At 42.7% G+C, this 21,041-nt stretch overlaps 1 protein-coding gene and 2 non-coding genes across 4 annotated transcripts in view; 1 reads left to right on the plus strand and 2 right to left on the minus strand.

The window, feature by feature from the left end:
* Positions 1–21,041, minus strand: part of LOC126162670 (G-protein coupled receptor Mth2-like) — a 138,087-nt gene that overhangs the window by 13,917 nt on the left and 103,129 nt on the right. For both annotated transcript variants that reach the window (XM_049919330.1, XM_049919323.1), the window contains exons 4-5: positions 9,232–9,310; positions 2,946–3,136 (exon numbers count right to left, since the gene is read on the minus strand). In XM_049919330.1, the coding sequence (XP_049775287.1) occupies positions 2,946–3,136; positions 9,232–9,310 (270 nt within the window). The remainder of the gene's footprint in view (positions 1–2,945; positions 3,137–9,231; positions 9,311–21,041) is intronic.
* Trnas-cga (transfer RNA serine (anticodon CGA)) lies at positions 2,381–2,455 on the plus strand. Its single transcript has one exon. It is a non-coding gene; the product is annotated as a tRNA-Ser (tRNA).
* On the minus strand, positions 5,975–6,049 carry Trnas-cga (transfer RNA serine (anticodon CGA)). The gene has a single exon. It is a non-coding gene; the product is annotated as a tRNA-Ser (tRNA).

A 21,041-nucleotide genomic window follows, 5' to 3' on the forward strand; every position in this document is an offset into this window, starting at 1 on the left:
GGACCAGCTTGGATGTAAACCCTGTCGCAGTGCCAGTGTCCAGTATATCAAGGAGCAATTAGTACAGTTGTGGGCCAGCCTGCCTCACGAGTGGAGGCAACGGCTTTGAAACCCCTTCCAACTGGGCAAGTGGGCTTATACTGCCTAGTCGTTTGTAAATGAGACTCGAGATTGCAATCACTGGAATATCACATACCCTCTCGACCCGGGAAGGTTTCTTTAGTTTCTTCCTGTGTATGCTTTAGATATTTGCCAGGCAGTGTATTTGGCCATGTTAGTTTAAATGGGATTGGACGATCTTTTGCTGTTTACTTTGTCTGTAAAGGATTTTGTCGTCATCATCTCTCCTCGTTAGTGTATCATTTGCAAGTCTTGATGAAACTATGCCTTTTTACCTTGCATTCAGCACGATATAACACACACACACACACACACACACACACACACACACACACACACACACACAGACAGACAGACAGACACAGACACACACACACACACACACTCTTTTGTAATTCTTCTATAATAGGAAAGCATAATACTAGTGTAACGTGATGTTTACTATTGAATTCCCTTTACAAGTAATGTTATATTGAGCAGTGTATTAGGTTATTTTGAATGAAATTATCCGCACTGGGTGTAAAATATTTTTATTCAAAGTCACGACTGGTTTCGCTTTAGTAATCTGTACAGAAATCAACGGAAAAAAAGTATTTTACAAAGAATTATAAGCAATGGACTGAAGAATAAAGGGGTACTGAAAAATAATATCGTATAGCAATACCTGAGAAATATTCACAGAGATTCTAATTAACAACTCATAGCGAAGAGGGAACTGCCTTACAGCCACTCCCCATCATTCACGTCAAGTTGTAACCATAGCGCACTAAAGGCGGTAATCCAGAATTAAAATGAAGGTGATCGCGTAGAGCCTAAAGAAATAAAACCTGGATACAGACCATGTAGACAAAAAAGCTGTCGGCTAGTAACACGCCTAAACAAGATCAATTTCAACTATGGACGATCACTTATTGTGCTATGTTTTTGTAACTTCACGTGAATGATTGGAGTGGCTCTAAGGCAGTAGCTTTCCGCTATGAACTGTGGAATAGAACCTCGGACTACTTTTCGAGCATTACTATTTCGAAATATCGCTTTATTCTTCAGACCACTGTCAATAAAGAAAAAAAAATTACGAAAAATTTTTAAGTTTTGTACAGATCACCTGAGGATGTGTCTTCAACTGATACGTAAATGGTCGTGACTTTGAATTAAAGCCTTACTGGCACTGCCTGTCATTTCATTCAAATTGTGAAAATTTGGCTGTGCTTGCCCACAGTACAAAATAACGTATCGCACGTCGGCAAAGAAAGTGACAAGAGTAGGAAATTGCAATTTTTACTTTTTGTCACTGAAAAATACGTTTCAGGTGCCCCAGTGTGAACAAAAAAGTCCCATCTCTATCTCCAAAATTGTCCACTTCAGCGCAGTTGTGTCAGGTTTGTTGCATCGTACATCACGCTTCGCCGCGGTAAAACAGCGTCACTTATTTTTGGCAGGTGTGCATGGGACACTCAATAAGAGCGACACATTCTAAGTTGTCAAACCTTTCATGTGTGGGATAAGTCGAACGTAATTTTTAATATAATTGATTATGACAACGTCAGTGTTTATACAGTGTATCTTATATTGTAGCATCCAATGGCTCTGAGCACTATGGGACTTAACTGCTGAGGTTATCAGTCCCCTAGAACTCAGAACTACTTAAACCTAACTAACGTAAGGACAACACACACATCCATTCCCGAGGCAGGATTCGAACCTGCGACCGTAGCGGTCGCGCGGTTCCGGACTGTAGCGCCTAGAACCGCTCGGCTACTCCGGCTGGCCATTGCAACATTCTTCAGACATGTATGCGTAGTTGTGTGAAGGAACAGGCACCGTTTTGACGATTACAGCACAGCTGCTGTAAATATTACGAAATTTGGTAAGCTGCAACATACAGGAAAACAAATGGAAATTTCTGTTACAAAGGACGTTCACATTGAGTCCCTTTATCGACGAAAATAATATTCCTACGTTATAGAAGCCCATTTATGTTTCCGTTTTCGTAAACTGTGTTCCTTAAATTTTACCTGATTGGTATTCCTTATTAAATTGTATAAATTTTTATATGTTACAATTTGGCCTTTCGTATTTTCTAATATAACAATTTCTTGTTGGCAGATTGAAACTGTGTGCCGGACCGAGACTCGAACTCGGGACCTTTGTCTTTCGCGGGCAAGTGCTCTACCAACTGAGCTACCCAAACACGACTCACGCCCTGTCCTCAAAGCTTTACTTCCGCCAGTAAAGCTGTGCGGACGGGGGCGTGAATCGTGCTTGGGTAGCTCAGTTGGTAGAGCACTTGCCCGCGAAAGGCAAAGGTCCCGAGTTCGAGTCTCGGTCCGGGACACAGTTTTAATCTGCCAGGAAGTTTCATATCAGCGCACACTCCGCTGCAGAGTGAAAATCTCATTCTGGAAATTTCGTATTGGTTTTCATTGTTTGTAACTGAAGTACTTAGTTTTACGTGGAGGGGATTCGAATGTCGTATTATATTACAGTAAGTAAAAAAAAAGTTATTTAGTGTGAAAAAGTGGCAGAAGTGTTACACTAAAGGTCGTAACAAACAAAATAGTTTAGAAAAATCAGCAACAGTAACAACTCAAAGAATTAATAATTACCTGGTAACACTCGACATTCGACGAGAGTAGAACTACATGTCCATTTTACTGTTTTATAGGTTACAAGGGAAACTGCTTACTTGAAATTCAAAGGACGCCTATACTTCTTCAATGTAAGTATTGTGGAATTCTTTAAGTAGATTTTTGTCATGTATGGCATTTTTGAGTTGTCATTGTTACTGCCTGGGTGAGATAGGTTAGCGTATGTGGTGTACTCACTGCTGAACCAGCAGCTGCTGGTGCCGAGGTTGGGCTTCAGGAAAGATGGCGGCACGCTGGGCCGGATGTCTGCGAGCAGTGTGATGACGAGGCACAGCAGCGGGAAGAACCACGCGAACACCGAGTAGCCGATGAAGACGCGCCGCTGGTCCGCGTCCTCTCGCGGGTACTGCCGGCTGTTCTTCACGCTCCTGCACAAGAGGGCAAGGCTGGAGGTTCACACAATCGCTCCAACTCGCAGTTAAACTTCTCTGGGTACTCGCAACATGACACTGCTTCTTCTACAGTCTTCTTACAAAGTTTCGATCCCAGTGATTGCATTCTTTCAGCGCTACAGACTGAGACAAAGCCATTGTGTGGAGTGAGTGAAAGATGTCGTGGTCTCCTGACCTTCATTGCTTACATATTCCGCCCTCACAATCATATTCCGCACATCAAGACGCTTCATTCGAACCCGAACTCGATAAGATAAAGTCAATGTTGTATGAATTCATGTAAACGATATGCAAATAAAAAGTGCGCACCGGGTTTGAAATACTCGAGGCTGGCGTGCACACATACATTCCAGACACGACGGTCACAGGAGCTTTTAGTTCGAGAGAGGCAGACCACACACTGGGAGGCCGGTTCCTTCAGAGGACGAGTCAAACTCGGCCGCCTGTGGAGCAGACAGCGCGTGCCCGAGTGAAAGGGGGAATGACCCCATGTTCGGCTTAAAAGCAAATTACGCTACATTGTGTGGGAGCGTCCAACCTACGCATTCTTTACACATAGCACACAGTTTCAGAGATTTTCACAGGGAGACAGCAAACGCCAAATGCCGATACTACAGATTTCCGGATTGGTCGCCTTAAACGAAACGTCATTCTCCCGTTTTAGAAGAGCAATGCTGATTGGCAGACGATATTTCTGATGCCTTGAGCTGAAGGAGTAATGGAAGAGACCAAAAGATATACCCCTTCACGTCTGGCGTGGAGAGGCACCTTTCCGTTGTCGCTCTTGGAGTGAGGAACAAGTCTCTCCTCAGTACTTCACTGGGATTGCCTTCTTTCAGCGCTACAGCCACAAACAAAGCCATTGTGCGGAGTGAGTACCCAGGAAGTTACGTTCAAGAGCTACTGCAGTTCTCCATACTAATCCTTCAGCTTTAGGGTACAAAATGCTGGTACTCACATAATGAAATCATTTAGTTCTCTGAAGTTGAAGTTCATGCAACACTTCACTTCTTACAGGGGAAATTCCCGTCGCAGCCCCCTCAGATTTAGTAGTAAAATGGCCAATTATATAGCCCATCAATAAAGCAACACAGACCAAGCAAGGAAACAGGAAGATGGTGTACTGAACTGTGAAAAACGAAGCAGAATAGAAACAGTGAACGGTCGAAGCTCAAAATGTGCAACACTGAGTATAGTTGAACTGCCATGGCGTCACGGTTGTGTTATAACAATGTTGGAGTGCAAAGCGATAGATCCATGATCAAACCTTCCTCGTACCGATACATATTAATTGTTGTTGTTGTGGTCTTCAGTCTTGAGACTGGTTTGATGCAGCTCTCCATGCTACTCTATCCTGTGCAAGCTTCTTCATCTCCCAGTATCTACTGCAACCTACATCCTTATGGACTTTCCATCCAGTCATTGACGCGCCTGTTGTTCTGTAGTATTGGCAGTTGTCATATTATAACTTTCTTACAGAATATGGGTCATTCGGTAAGAAAATATTACCGTCGCAAGCAAATGTGATAGTGAGAGCAGGTAACATGCTGCATAGTCCTCTCACAGAAATGAAAACAAATAAGCGGGTCTGAACTATGTTACAACAAATGAATTCTAGGGAGAATTTCCAAAACGGGACGCAAGAGTTATTAAATGTGGTACCTGTGAAGAACAAGTAGGAGTTTCGTACGTCTGGAGGTCCCTTTCCTACACCTCAGTGTTGCAAACGGACGTTACACCACGACATAGACACAAACTTGAATATAGCGAACAGACAAATCAATGAGCGGAAGGAATTCGTTAAACTTCGGTTACACGATAAATCAGTTTAATCAAAAAGCCGTAAATTCAACTAAATACCTAGGTATTACAATTATGAACAATTTAAATTGGAAGGAGCACATTCAAAACGTTGTGGGGAAGGCTAACCAAAGACTGCGTTTTATTGGCAGGAGATTTAGAAAATGTTAACACACCTACTAAGGAGACTGCCTACACTACGCTTGTCCGTCCTCTTTTAGGATACTGCTGCGCGGTGTGGGATCGTTACCAGATAGAACTGATGGAGTACATCGAAAAAGTTCAAAGAAGGGCAGCACGTTTTTTATTATTGCGAAATATGGGAGCGAGTCTCACAGAAATGATACAGGATTTGGGCTGGATATCGTTAAAAGAAAGGCGTTTTTCGTTAAGACGGAATCTTCTCACGAAATTCCAATCACCGACTTTTCTCCTCCGAATGCGAAAATATTTTGTTGACACCGAGCTACATAGGGAGGAACGATGACCAAGATAAAATAAGGGAAATCAGAGCTCGTACGGAAAGATATAGATGTTCGTTCTTTCCGCGCGCTATACGAGATTGGAATAACAGAGAATTGTGAAGGTGGTTTGATGAACCCTCTGCCAGGAACTTAAATGTGATTCTCAGAGTATCAGTGTAGATGTAGACAGCTCATAATTTCGTGAAACAAAAAAAAAAAAAAAAAAAAAAAAAAGAAGGGGGGGGGGGACGAAGGAGATTTTACACGGATCTCCCTCCCGCCCGTCAATCCGACACCGTGACCACATAACCATGTCGCCGAGGCTATTAAACTTCTGTCGCTGTTGCACATCTTGAGCTTGGGCCGTTCACCGTTTCCATTTTGCTTATTTTTTCACAGTTCAGCTCACCACATGCCTGTTTTCATGCTTAAACTGAGTTCAGTTTTTAACGGGCTATCCACTGGCCCATCTTACCAATAAGTCTGAAAGGATTTTCACTCTGCAGCGGAGTGTGCGCTGATATGAAACTTCCTGGCAGATTAAAGCTGTGTGCCGGACCGAGACTCGAACTCGGGACCTTTGCCTTTCGCGGGCAATCGCTCTACCAACTGAGCTACCCAAGCACGACTCACGCCACGTCCTCACAGCTTTACTTCTGCCAGTACCTTGTCTCCTACCTTCCAGACTTTACAGAAGCTCTCCTGCGAACCTTGCAGAACTAGCACTCCTGAAAGAAAGGATATTGCGGAGACATGGCTTAGCAACAGCCTGGGGGATGTTTCCAGAATGAGATTTTCACTCTGCAGCGGAGTGTGCGCTGACATGAAACTTCCTGGCAGATTAAAACTGTGTGTCGGACCGAGACTCGAACTCGGGACCTTTGCCGAGATAAATAACAGCACACCTATAAATAGATTAGGTCCGAAACAAAATTGCTACTTAATCTTCTGATTGAAATATGGCTTCTATACGATAGAGAAACAGTAAGTGGATGCAGTGCTATCACCTGACAGACAGATCACCCGATGGTACGACAACCCTCAGTGGCAATGTCCTGTTCTAATAATTGTCACGTCAGAAAAATTAAGATACGTAACTGATCTCCTTTATAGTTCTTGAGAACATTTCAGGCGAAGAACTGCGGTTGGCTAAAATTATTTTAAAAATTAATTAAGAAACGGTTTCGACCGCGAAAAACCTTTATTTACAAAAGTTAACGGTTTCGGTCAGGTGTTGTTACTCTAAGAACGTAAACTGCAGCTGAGTATGCGGAGTAATAACACCCGCTCCGTTCACCGCCACCGCTTACCATCGTGGTGCAAATAGTCTGAAGATGGTCACATTCAGACCGAAGCCGATAACCACTGTGAATATTTTATTGTGATCGAGACTTCTCAAACCTTTGTATTTTTTGTTGCAGGTCCACGTCTGTGTGAAACCCGGTGCTACAGTGCCCTGGCACGCCGCTAGACTAACCAAAAGAAAATGGCGCAGCCCACGGATGAAGTGAAGTATCGTGTTGTAGTTCGTTTCGGCAGCAACGAAAACTAAAATCCTGGGCACGCGTTCAATATTTTTTGCAGTTATTAAGCATGCTGGTTACGTCCTACTCATTGCTTATTCCATAAATAAATGTAGCGCACTATACTGTACCTTAACCTTAAGCCTTTTACAGCTGTATCTGTCGCAGGCTGCTCTAGTGGAAACAGCTGCCGGAAAGCAGAAAAAAGCGCTGACTGCTCACCTTTTTGTAGCTTGTTGTTTGCTACCTGTGTTGCTTTGTCACGCGTGTTAGTCTCTCAGAATTACAAAATAACCGCGTGCAAACAGCCTTGTAACGTCAGCGACTAGACTCCCAGCGATGTAAGGTTAGATGCGAATCAAACTGCTCAGTTTTCCCGCTAGACAGCACTACAGCTGCTATTCTGTAAGATGCTGCATCGAACTGTCTCTAGACATACTTTCTTAATTATGTTACGACTGACGTAGTAGAACAATTCCCCGTTCGTCTGCAACGAATATTTCTTTTGAGAGAATTAGATACAGCCAAAATTATAACACCAATATTTCAATCGTAAATCAGAAATGTTTTAGGGAGTGTGGGTAATTTAGTCAGTTCGATAACAGATGAAGCCTATAGTTAAAAAACAAATTTCAAGGCACAAGTTTAAAAAATTATTATAGTAATTAGAGAAATCTTGCTAAAGTTATTCTAAGAAAACGTGATGGAAAGCAAAAGCCATTTGTGCACGTAGCAAATAATTGTATATCTCATTTGCCTATTTTAATAACACGCCCCGATTTATGTTTAAGCATAGAGCATATATTTTAAGAAGTTAATCTCCGTTATCTGAGAGTTTTGTCAACAGCATTTTTCGTGTATTTTTAATTTGTTTCGGCTACGCAATCACTCAGCGTGCACAACCTTTTTTTCGTATTTGATAATCAACTCATTTACAGTCAAGTGGCTACGTGGTACTGTTTGAGCACGTAAAGACCCATTTTAACGGCACATTCAATCTCGCTGACTGACCAGTACAAGACCCTCTTGGCAATAATTATTATGAATTCACTAATGTCACGGTGCCGTATGTACTTCTTAAAAGCGGGTTATCCTCTGTACTGTTGGTCAATTTTAATTACACAAAATTTCTCGTAGTGCACTCTTCGTTATCAGTCGCACCCTACCCGACACCTACAACTCTAGTGAATATTTTAAAAGCGTTAAAATCCTTTGTGATAAATGAAATGAAAATATTTCAAAACTCAAGTTGATATATTCCAGTATACTCTAGATCATTACAATCCTTTTGTAAATATCTGGACTCTTGGAAAACAAACAGAAGAGAACTGAAACATTAGAGATGATGTGCTACAGAAGCACGTTGAAAATTAGATGTAATGATAATCGGGGAGGAGGATGGGACAGGATGATAGGACATTTGTTAAGACATATGGGAATAACTTCTGTGGTTCTCGAGGGAGTTTTACAGGATAAAATCTGTAGAGGAATACAGATTGTAATACATTCAGCAAACAACTCAGGATGTAGTTTGCATGTGCACTTTAGGTGAAAATGTTGGGAGAAGAGAGGAATTCGTAGCGGGCCGCATCAAACCAGTGATAAGCCTGATGAATCATAACAAATCTCCGATATGAAAAACGAAAGTTATATTAAAATTATATTATATCATAATTACTGAGCATGCCAAATGTATTAGATTTTTTCTCTTAGCAAAATCCTGACTGATCTGCATTTTTTCAGGCTTCATCTAAGCTGTAATTGATTCCTCTAGTGTATTACCTTTGAAGGACTGCTGACTGCCGGTGTAGCTACACATTTGCGGTGCTTCAATTGATCATGAAAATTAATGGAAGGGAGCAGAGGAAATCCGGCAGCGACACACATTCGACAGATACATCGGCTTCCAAAATGCTCCATTGTCTGGTGATTAGGAAAACAAATCATCTCTCTTCCTCATTTGGATTAAATGCTGGTTGTGATTATTTTATTCCACCTGCAGAACTCGAGCCGTTTGCCTCAGAGTTGAACGCCAATGGACTAAGGTGCTTTAATCACCTACCTAGGTTGCGGTCAAAGGAAAGCCTTTCATTTGCAGAGACCAAAACCCAAAAGTGCTGGCAAAACAGACTGACACGAGAAAGGGGCTTGCCGTGGACAAACTGAAGCCAGGCCCGTAAGGCTGGCTCAAGCTTTCGCCATAAGTGAAACGTTTACTTCTAATAATTGTGGTTATGTACGAGATGCATGTGTGTATTACGTACTTTTTAGAGCAGATACTTACATCACGTGCCACGTGGTGTCTAAGGCGAGGATGGTGAGCCAACTGAAGCTGGCCAGAAACGAGAACTGGATCAGGAACGCTGCAAAAATCAGAGAGGAAACAGAATTAGTCAGGTTGTCGTAACAACGAGGTACTTTTAATTTCAAAGGTAATGGTTCAAATGGCTCTGAGCACTATGGGACTTAACATCTGTGGTCATCAGTCCCCTAGAACTTAGAACTACTTAAACCTAACTAACCTAAGGACGTCACACACATCCATGCCCGAAGCAAGATTCGAACCTGCGACCGTAGCAGTCGCGCGGTTCCGGACTGCACGCCTAGAACCGCTAGACCACTTTCAAAGGTAAATTGTAGTTAATGTATTATAGAATTTGTTTTAGTCACAGGTAGGCCTTTGATTCATCAAATTCAGTCCATTAGCTCGTTTCAGTATCTTGTAACGCAGCTTCCCAAGTATTTTTGGAATGTGGAAATCAGTCCTCGCTAGTATTGATGTACATAGTATGTTGTGCACTGAATAGGACACTTATGAAATATATTCGTTGAATTTATCCATTGAAGAGATTTTAAATGACACGTCCAACACACACATGATTATCTTGCCGCAGATTATTACACCCATTTTTGTCTGACTGCGTCAACACACACGATCGTCAGCTCGTGGGAACAAAGGTCAGGAAACTGCTGTGTCGGCATCGCCAGCACCTGGCGCCCCGTGCTTTGATTTTTGCCTGTGAAGAACGTCTCGTACGTAATGTCAATCAGCTGACCTCATACAGGAATATATGCAACACAAATCTCCAATATTTGAAAGTGTTCGATAATTGTTGCTATCACTGTGTAACGCTTCGTACCAACTCTGTGAACTGCTCAGAACGGTACTTAGAGAATGAACACACAATTTTATTTTACCATCTTAGGCTAAATTTTCATGTTGGATGGCACCAGAAAGTAAATATTGCTGACCGAAGTTACCTTTGCTCTGAAATTGCGAGAACAGAAACACATTCAGAAACTGCTGGACAGGCCTGACTCTAATCTGGCACATTATAAGCCAAACTTTTTTAACAGAGCTTTCCGTAGGTGATTGTCTACCGTAGTTAAATAATATGGAAAAAGCATTTGCTACAGTCATCTTCAAAGAGGGAAACATTGTACATCAATGGATCAACCATACATTTCCTCCATATATGAGACACACAAAAGTAGAACATATGCAGTTAACACAGCGCACATAAACAAGCTATGCCTTGGCACAGTTAATGAAGTGCACATTTGGTGATTACTCCATACTTAATAACTGATACATGTCATTGAAAATCGAAACCGGTAGAGAATAAACGCGAACTTTTGTAGCTGATGGCACAAATATGCTTTGTCCAAAATAAATTTCGCTACCCTTGGTATAGTTACAAAAGGCCAACACGATACTTTAGAAGACTGGGATCACTGTACTGAAGTTAAATGATCTGCAAGAAACCTATCATTTCTCGGTTTTTGTCGCTGGGGCCTCTAATAGTTGAAGAACCAGATTTTGTTGACACCGTCCTATTTTGTTTGTTTGTGTGTGACCTGCTGTAATAGATTCCCTTTGCAGTTCTCTCACGCTATTCGCAGAAATGATTGGGAGTGGGGAGAGCGGGCGTGGATGCGCTTATCTTTGACTCTAGAGATAAGGGTCATCAGATGTTCATGTTCTCACAGTGGTAATCCTGGCCACCCTCCAACAGAGGGGCCAACGTGGATGGAAGAGGCTGTGTGTCACCAAACCCGTTCTCGGCGAGAGTATACCGGCGATATCATTGAAATGCCATTACACGCTGTCTGTATAAAATGAGGAGAAACAAATGTGGTAGTTCATTTAGCGAGGGCTTAATCGGATGGCGCGTTTCAATTCAGTAAATATAAGCCTTCGGTTGAAGGCCAATGGGGGAAACCTGCTATGGAGATGGCAGCCGCACCTCCGCCGCAGGGACAATAGTATCTACCGTGCTATTGGTCGCCAAGGATAGAGCGAGTGTGACCTGTGTGTATCGTGGAACGGTGTTGTGAAACGGGAAGGCAGAATTACCCACGCGCTAATGTACGAGTATAACAGTCCAGGGAAAGCCACGCACAGCCAAGGTAAGCCATGCACGGTAATGCTAGCGATGGATCCTATGCGATGCCTGGAGTAGTTACGGGGCCTTGACGGCTCCTGAAACTCAGGGTGTTTGTGAAATGCTGAAAAACGCTCCTGTCTGAGCACAGAAAGGTGAATGTGTTTCTCTTTGTAGCACTGGCAGAGAAATGGGGAACCAGTCACCTCAATCCTCATTTCGCCTTCCTCCCCAAAGATTTTTGGCATGTGAACATATTCACTCTCTTAACACAGAACGTTCTAAATAGTTTTACCCAGTCTAGTGAAGCTTGCATATTCAGCATATCCCTCTCCCTGCATTGTCTGTAAGTGTCTCTAGTGTCTCCTTTTTCTCCCATTGCATTTTCTCCTGTGTTTCTCCAGTTGTCTTTATCACTTTCTCTCGCTCTTCCTTACCAAAGTCTCTTCCTCTGCCACTTTCACTGTGTGTCCCAATGGCATTGTTTTATCTCATTGTTTCTCTCTCCCATTCCACTGTCTATCTCGCTTACATTCTGCTGCCTCTCTCTTTAGCCTCTCCACACATGTCTTCGCGGATACTCTGCTAGTGTTTTTGACCTCTAGACCGGGAAACTTCAGCACATTGTCATAGGGATGGGGAAAGTGGGCAAATATTTTCGTGCTAAAGTTCGCCAGTCTATGGGCCCCAGCAGCACCCCCCCCCCCTCCTCATGCCAATGTATGTTCACTCGCATCTCATTCATTTCCACTGTCTCTTCTCTGTCTTGCTCCCACTGCTACTATCGTCATATCTCTCTCTCTCTCTCTCTCTCTCTCTCTCTCTCTCTCTCTCTCTCTCTATCTGATGGTGTGGGCGGCGAGTGGAGAGTGCGGCGAGACTCTATAGAGACACTGAGTAAGCAGTACGAGGAGAAAGGCTGGGTGCTCTCCCTGGGGTAATGGAAAGCGGATTCTACGTAGCGGAAGGTGAGGTGTCAGTGGCATTCTCTGTAGTTATTTTACGGGTGGGAGGAAGGACTTATGTAGGGTAGAAGACTGGAGGACCCGTAAAGACATTACACTTCATTTTGAGTGAAGGTGTAGAGCCGGATATTTTTTACATTTATACTGGTGTGTCCTGTTTAATAATTGGTCTTTTCTGTTTATGTTATTCACTCATTTTGTGTAGTCGCAGTATTCTCGAGCGTGCGCCGTACGCTTTGTACTGAGTAGAATTAAAGTAACACTTTCCTGCCCACTTACATTTATACTAACTAGATTAGCGCCCGCTGTTTCACTCATAGACTGTATGGGCTGCGGTGATTTTTGTTTTTATTTAATGTAATTTTTATGTTGTTCACGAACTGGAACACCTAAGTGTTTCACGCTAACCCATGTAAGCAAGGACTTTTTCGAATGTACTTCTGACCAAAAAGCGATTCTGGTAGCTGGAGTCCAAAGTTTTTGTTAATCATGCCTGTTGCGGTCTTGTGGAGTCATTTCCATAGCAACTTTCATCCCCTAGCAATCATCTCTTTATATCTAACTGAGGAGAGAAATCTAATCCTCCGAAATTTAGCTTTTAATTTTTTTAATGTAACAATACTTTCTCAAAAATTTTCATACCCTATTGCACTCACTAAGGGGCTGAATTTCCAGAAACACGTACTTTTTTAAAATTTCTAACCGAGAAGTCCAATACCAGTTGTCATAGATGTAGACTTAAAAATCATTTAGTAGATTTTAGTAATTATTTTCAAAAAAGCTTTCACCCACTGTTTAGCCCCATAGGACTAAATTTTCAAAAATTCTTAGTCACTTATTTCTTTATTTCTGACCGAGAAACAGAATACCAATATAGTAGGTCTAGCTTCAAAATTGCCTGAATAGCAACAGTTTTTCGAAACAATGCCTCATCCCCCATTTCACCCCCTTAGGGTTGGAATTTTGAAAAATTCCTTCTTAAAGGACGCCTACAGTGCTGGAGATTACTGTACCAACAGCACATTAATGCGCACTATCGACTGAACAGTCTTTTCCTCGAACGAAGACTGTCTTGTCTAGAACCACAGTTTGTCTTAGATTCGTCTGGACAAGTGGCAATGCAGTGGAAGTCAGCAGCAGTGTGGAGTCTTCGAGTGGTCCTCTGTAACGTCCAGCTGGAGACACTTGCCGTCTGCTTCCTCTACTTCAAGTAGGTAACCGTTGTGAGCGCGTCATGAGTGTGTTGTTTGCTCAGCATAAGGGCGAGGAATGGAAGTGAACGGAAACTAGAATTTAATAGCTCCCGGTACACAGTCTATGTCCCTAAGATAGGACTACAGAAGAAGTCAGGCTTCCCTTTCCCGTCTGACCGATTACCACCCACCACCTATACTCAGCTCAATTTGCAGAACAGACACAGAACACAAGAAAAACAGCTAAAGTAATGCCTACCTCTATCCTAACTGAGGAATTAAAGTCCCATCGGAGCACACAGCAAGGTACTCGGGAACCACAGAAACAGCTTTTCATCCCGGCGCCCTCATGCAACTTATTACTAACAAAGAAAGGCCTAACATGAATCCAGTTAAGTTGGTAAGATCAGGATAAACATCTAGGCAAACACACTACATCTATCTACCCTTACAAAAGCACGTCACTATATGTGAGTGTAACACAGTACCCGGACCACTTCGAACTGAAACCACTCTCCCCCCCCCCCCTCCGACTACAAAAAAAGAAGAAACTTCCCAACAATTATGAGGCCAATATCGCTAAATAATAAGAAACGCACCATCAAATTTTCATCTGCAGCGGAGCCTAGGTCATTTATAGACGAGGGTTGGAACTTAAATAGTGGCAACTATTTATTCACCACCGATACAAAAGAGTTACATGTTTGCATCTATTACTGTCCTTCGAAGTAGTCACCAGCGTTGTGTAGAACCCGATGCCAGCGATGTGGAAGGCGTAGTAAACCGTTAGTAGAACCTGTTCTGTTGCTGGTGCGAATCGAGCGGTCTAAAGTTATGGTGATTCTCCTGCGCGACTGTGATGGTGTTATCCTAACGCATTAGATTCCTCCACGGCAGACTGTCAATGCACGGTATTACTGTTCGTTTTTGGAGCATCACCTGCGAACAGCTTTGCGAAAGAAGTGGCGACACTTTCTGCGCAACCCACCCATCATTTTGCACGACAATGCGCGGGCGCATACAGCGCAAGCTGTGGTTGCTCTGTTCGGTCGATGTGTGTGATGTCCTTAGGTTAGTTAGGTTTAAGTAGTTCTAAGTTCTAGGGGACTGATGACCTCGGATGTTAAGTCCCATAATGCTCAGAGCCATTTTCTTTCGGTCGATGGGACTGGGAAGTACTGTATCATCCACCATTCTCCCCGGACTTAAGTCCTTGCGACTTTGATTTGATTCTTAAGATGAAGGAACCACTTCGTGCCATTCGCTTCAAAACTGTTCCAGAGATTCGACAGGCAGTAGACCGCTCCATTCGTACCATCAACAGAACAAACTCTGCTAACGGTATACTACGCCTACCACATCGCAGGCAACGGATTGTATACAACACTGGTGACTACTTTGAAGGACATTAACAGATGCAACATTTAACTCTCTTTTTTTAGTTGTGAATAAATAGTTGCCACTATTTAAGTTACAACTCTCTTACACTGTGAAAAGTAATGGTCTTGTAATATTCCCCACGGACACCCCCGACGTTGTTCTTGCGTCTGAATACTTTTCTCTGTTCAGAATGATTTTCTATGTTCTGCTTGCTAGGAACTCTTCAATCACAAAATGGTTCTGATATTCCGTTCGCTCGCAATTTGTTCATTATGCGGCAGTGCGGAACTGTATCTAATGTCTCCCGGAGGACAAGGAACACAGCATCTATCTGGGTGCCAGTATGTGTTGCTTTCCAGACCACTTTGACGAGAAGAGCGGTTTGGGTTTCCACGAGCGTTGTTTTCGGAACCCCTGTTGGTTCCTAATGAGATTTTCGACCTCCAGAGATGTCGTAGTACACGAGTATAAAATATGTTAGAGAATTATACATTAGACCGACATCAGATATTTAGGTCTATAGTTTTGTTCGACGACCCTTCTCGGAAACAGGGGTGAACTTCGCTTTTTTTCCAATCAGGAACACTTCGCTCCCCCAAGGACCTATGGTACAATGCTGCTAGAAGAGAGGCTAGTTCTTCCGCATACTCTGCAGCACATAAGTGGTATCTCGTGAGGTCCAGCCGCCTTCCATTTGTTGAGCGATTACAGCTGCTTTCTTATCCTATGATCAACTATTTGGATGTCACTTGTTTTGTCATTGGTGCGACGATTTAAAGGAGGTACTTCAATGCAATCTCCCTCTGGGAAACAGTTCTGGAAAAATACGTTTACTGTTTTGGCCTTTTCTGTGTCGTCCTCCGTTTCACTGCCATTACGATCCGTGTCTGGATAGATGGCTTCGATCCGCTTATTGATTTAACGTAAGATGAAAAGTTCTTTGCATTTTCTATCAAGTCAGTAGACAGAATTTTACCTTTAATTTATTTAACGCTTCACTCATGGCTCTCCCTACGCCAATTTTGAATTCGTTTAACTTCTGTTTGTTTATGAGGCTTTAGCTACATTTGAATTTGCAGTGAGGCCGTTTTCGAAACAGTTTCCTAACATGGCTGTCTAACCACGGCGGCTACTTTCCAGCCCTCACAATTTTGGTCGGAACATACCTATCTAAATGGTATTGTACAATGATCTTTAACTTTGTTCATTGATACTCAACGTTTGTAGTGCTGGAGATGAAATTTTCGCGCTGTCCGCTCATGTAATCTGTAATTGTTTCTTGTCGCTCTTGCTAAGCAGAAACATCTACCTGCCTTTCTTTGTGTTACTGTTTACAACCGTATTCAGTGATGCTGTAACGGCCTTGTGATCGCTGATTCCCTGTCCAACGTGAACTGAGACGGAAGTTGGAGTTTGTCACTAGCAAGTTTAAGCAGTTGTCTTCACGAATCCATTCCGTAACTAAGTGCTGAAGATAATTTTCAGATAAAGCACTTAGAACAATATCTCCTGAGTCTCTGTCCCTACCACTCTTCAATAGCTGGTACGATAACATCTCCACCTAAAACTAACATTACAAGGAAATTTGCGCGAAATGTTCTCCCAGTTTCCGCTAAACTATTCCGCCACTACTGTTGCGGAGGCAGAGTGTCTATAAAAGCCTCCGGTGAGATATTTGATCCGTCTTGAACACTTTTTTTCACACATTCGGAAGCTGTACCAATCTTACTAATATGCTATCTTATTTTTTATGCCTATAAACACGCCACCACCAGCATTCAACCTGTCTTTGCGATATATTTTTCAGTGGGAATTTAGAATTTCACTGCTACTGACATGTACTTTCAGCCAGCTTTCCGTCTCTAGTACTTACCGTTTGTAAGCGAGATTAGCTCCGGTACCTTTACACAGACGCTTCTGTAGTAAATTAATACTATGTTAATATTTACTTTCTTCGATCTGCTGTGATGAATGCTACTGTGGACTCGGAGGGCATCTTTTCGGACCTGTGGAGGTATTTCTCTATCCGAAAAAACTCAGACGTGCACGCCTCACGCAATACGCTACTAGGAGGTCTTCCTGCGTGTAGTGCACACCTGGCTTATTAATGGGAACCCTAAAATTTACGTCCGATACCGTCGCAGAATCGTCTGAGCGTCTAGTTTAGACTTTTCACTGCTCGAAACCAGATGACCACGGTCGGTTCTGGGAACGAGGCTGCAAAACGATAGCTCTGCTTCCACCATGTGAGTGTAACTGCCTTCACCAAATCCGTCAGCCGCCTGTACGGATCGGGAAGGGCCTCTGAACCCAGGCGGCAGGCGTCATTCGTGCCTACGCGAGCCACGATTTGCACCCAAGTGCACCTAGTGCACTCAATCGCTGCCGGCAGAGTCATGTCCACATCTCGGACGAGACCCCCTGGCAAGCAGAGTGGATACTGGGTTCCTTTACCGATCTTCCCGTGTTTTACTGAGCAGCTCCATTGTTCGCCTAACACTGAAGCTCCAAATGACGAGCTGTCCCACCCTCTGCGGTTGTCCGAACCTCTCTCACGAAGATCGGTCGCAGCCCCATCGGCTGAGGCGTCCTATAATGGCTCAGACATACTTTCAGCGGCGGGGAATACCTCTGTCCTGTTTGTAAGACTTAAGGGGACAGCTGTGGGCCGGTACCTACTTTCTCCTTGAGATTCGCAATCTACCATAGTTCGCCAGTCACCATCGGGTAAGTGTCGGCTGGTCCGGATGTGTCAGTCTGAAGACGCAACAGCAGCGAGGAACCAAGGCGGCTGTATAAGCTGCTGGGGTGCCAATGCATTCGCCACGGCTGCCCCAACGCCACTGTAGCCCAGGTCGCCAGTCTGAAGCCTGTCGACTTTGGCCAACACAGCTTCCAGCTGTTTACGGGCGTTGGCCAATTTCTCCTGCATCCGCACACAACGGACGCAGTCGCTCTTCACCTTTAATCAGTTACTGTTTGAACCACGGGAAATGTAACCCTACCCCAGGAAAATTAACTCACTTAACACGAATCAACGAAAAATGCGTATCTTCTTAGAGTAAAAATAAATAGCACTATTAAAAACTGCTAAATAATCAGATGCATTCACTTATACTCGAATACCAATAAACTAAACGATGCACAAAATCTGAGTACAAAGGATAAGCTGCCGGTGGCTCCGATTTGCTAGGAGGTTGGATAGCGCAGTCTCATTTCTAAATAATTAATATGTATACCTATATTAATACTGAAGTCTCTCTGATATCTCAGAAAAGTCAAGTTACTCAGCTTTACAATCTCACTGTATAGTGAACGTAAATTAGCGTAATGCTATGTAACTTCAGCACATCATCGAATTCCGTTTCAGGGTAGGTAGGTTACGCTTCAGTAAAATTGACTGTCTTTGGGTGGCAGACTCATTGACATTAGACTAAAAGTTGTTGGTAGTGAGTATCCACTGATGTGAAGCGGAAACAGTATCTTTTGGTGCCATGGTCAACCGAAACAAAAAGATGGAGATTAGATTTGAGAGGCATGACAGAATTGTCAGCAAAAGCGGGTCTATTGCGTAGCGCACATCTAGGTCGCTACACAACAATCCGTCAGAAGACACACTTCTCTCCTGCTACTCAAAGGAGTCTACTTGTGACAGATAGTGCGCGCTTTTATCTGTTAGTGAGGTCTCGAAGCGGCAAGGAACGAAAAAATATTCTCAAAGGGAACTGATATAAAAAAACATCTGGAATCCTGCTCTCCCAGTCACGATTTTAGCTGCAATTGAACAACAGGAGAATCAAGGAGACGCATTAGTTAATACTGTCAACCCGTATTCGGCTGGAGTGGCGTTCAGATCTGTCCATTCTACGGAAATATCAGCAAAACTAGCTAATGTAAATTACCCACTGGCAAATGCCACGATTCCCCAAAGAAAGCATTGAACCAGCGCATCGTGTCTAATGGTCTCTACGCCAAAGAAGAGGAAGTGTAGACTTCTATCTTCTTTCTGGAAACACTGCATTACTTCAGCTGAAGATCTCTCTGGGTTCCGATTAAAATGAGCAAAGACAGCACGGTAATAATCGGAAGATCCTGCATTTTTGAACTGTCATTCAATCTTGAATATTAGGTTTAAAAAGAACGCTCAGAACATAGTAACAGCAAACACTGTTTACCTGAAAATATCAATACGTAACAAGACAAACACTAAAAACAACTATTAAGTAGTCCAGGATTTGATCGTCACGGAAGCAACACTAAAAGCAACAGATGAAATTTAGTTGACAATTTTCCTTAAACTTTTGATTTTTCTTTAGGTAAACCAAGTCATTAGAACCAAAACACTAACAAATGGATAAAGGGAAGACATGGACTGACGTCATTGGAAGACCGAATCACTGGTCTACGCTTTCTTAGAAAAATATTACTCGAGATTTCAGCGAAGGATGGAAAGCTATTGACTTTTCATACAAACACACTACCGTGTGGCTTTAAGGACAATGCAGAGTCCCAGCAACGTATGAACTTTGCCAAAAAGTAAGATGTTAGTGGATGTTTGTTAGTGTTACGTCCATTGGATCCAACGATCATGGCTTCCACACCTATGAATGATGGCTTTAACAGTGTAGCCTATTTTTATGGATGAGTGTAGAATGGGATGGGAAGGACAAACTCTGGGTAGATATGTGACTTTATTCTCTGTAACAGAACTGAGGAGACAGCTGATGTTGAAACCGCCTACCCAATGTATTGCGACCAGTATCAGTTGCAGTATCTCTTCTACACACTGAGAAGAGGCATTAAATTTAGCTCAGGACTTTAGCGAAAACTGATAACTATAAACTTCTTCCACTTTCTTGTTTTCATTTGCTGACAAAATTACTAATAAATTTTGTTACACCACCACGTTTCAGAAGAAAGGGGTGAGAGAGAGAGGGAGGATAAGCATAAGCGTAAGCCATTTACCATGAGGCCCAGCCGACGCATTGCTTGAAAGATGCTATGACTTTTCCACATGCTGGTTGAATATAATAGAAATTCCTGCTAGACCTAATCGAGTCCACTGTCGTTCAAAGCATGTGCTGCAATTAAGATTTATTTTAAATTTCTTCATTCAGTGCAGGAACAGGTTTGTTCTCTAAGCCCTCTCCATCCACTAAGGTTTAACAAAAATAAAATCATCACAGGGCTCCTTAACCCTGTGGTAATTGACAGTTTTAGATCTTTGGCTTCCATATCCTTATTCTGTAAAAATTTCGTTCCGTTGCTTTGCTGTTTTAAACCTTAGCCTACTTTTTTGTGACATTACGTTTACCTCTGAGCTCTCTACGATATGATTATATTTCTTTATCCAAATAACGGGAGATAATTATTGGAACACAGATGTGTTTGGGAGTCGTTGGTCCCAAATGTAGGCGTAGCTATAGACAAGGATTAACCATGGTAGTAAGTTGGGTCAGAGATAACGGCACAGGTAGTTAACTTGTCCAACCTGACCTTAAATAACCTTCCCTGAGACGCCCACTTCTCACCTAGGCAAATTGTTTTCTTTTTGTTAGACCATTAAACTATTATTCTGATTTGGGCAGAAGAGAGAGTGCTAATGTCTAATAGAAACGACCGCAAATAATGTATAAAGTATGTCCCCTGTCCAGTGCTGCTTTTAACCATGGAATGGTGTAAAAATCTGGCAGAAAGGTAGCACACGTCTGAATGATGCCCATCATTCAGATTTAATGGGAAACAACAGTTTAAGAAGATGGCAGTATGAGTAAGAAAGGAAATTTATAAGAGACTTCAAAGTAACACGGTAGAATTTATACAGTACTCTTTTCCCCTTGCATGACAGCGGGAGCAGTATAGATATGACATACGCTGAGAGAACAATGGCAAATAAACTTGGACGTGACCTTCTGAAGAAAGTGATAAACAGTGTTTCATAAGCACCGACGTCTTAAGTGTGTAGACCGAGCGACTATAGTTCGTACTACTGTGAGTAGTAATTCCTTCACGATAAATTTAAGTGCAGAGCATTAAGGGATTGAAAGCAACTTTATCGATTTAACAGCGATCTATAGATCGAAGCCCTTCAAAGGAAACTAATACTGCAGTTCAGAGTTCGTTATTTAATTATGACGAAATTTCGCGTCAGGTATACTTTTAATTTACATT

This window comes from Schistocerca cancellata, chromosome 1 (genome assembly GCF_023864275.1).
Source record: "Schistocerca cancellata isolate TAMUIC-IGC-003103 chromosome 1, iqSchCanc2.1, whole genome shotgun sequence".
In the NCBI taxonomy this organism is placed as follows: Eukaryota; Metazoa; Arthropoda; class Insecta; order Orthoptera; family Acrididae; genus Schistocerca; species Schistocerca cancellata.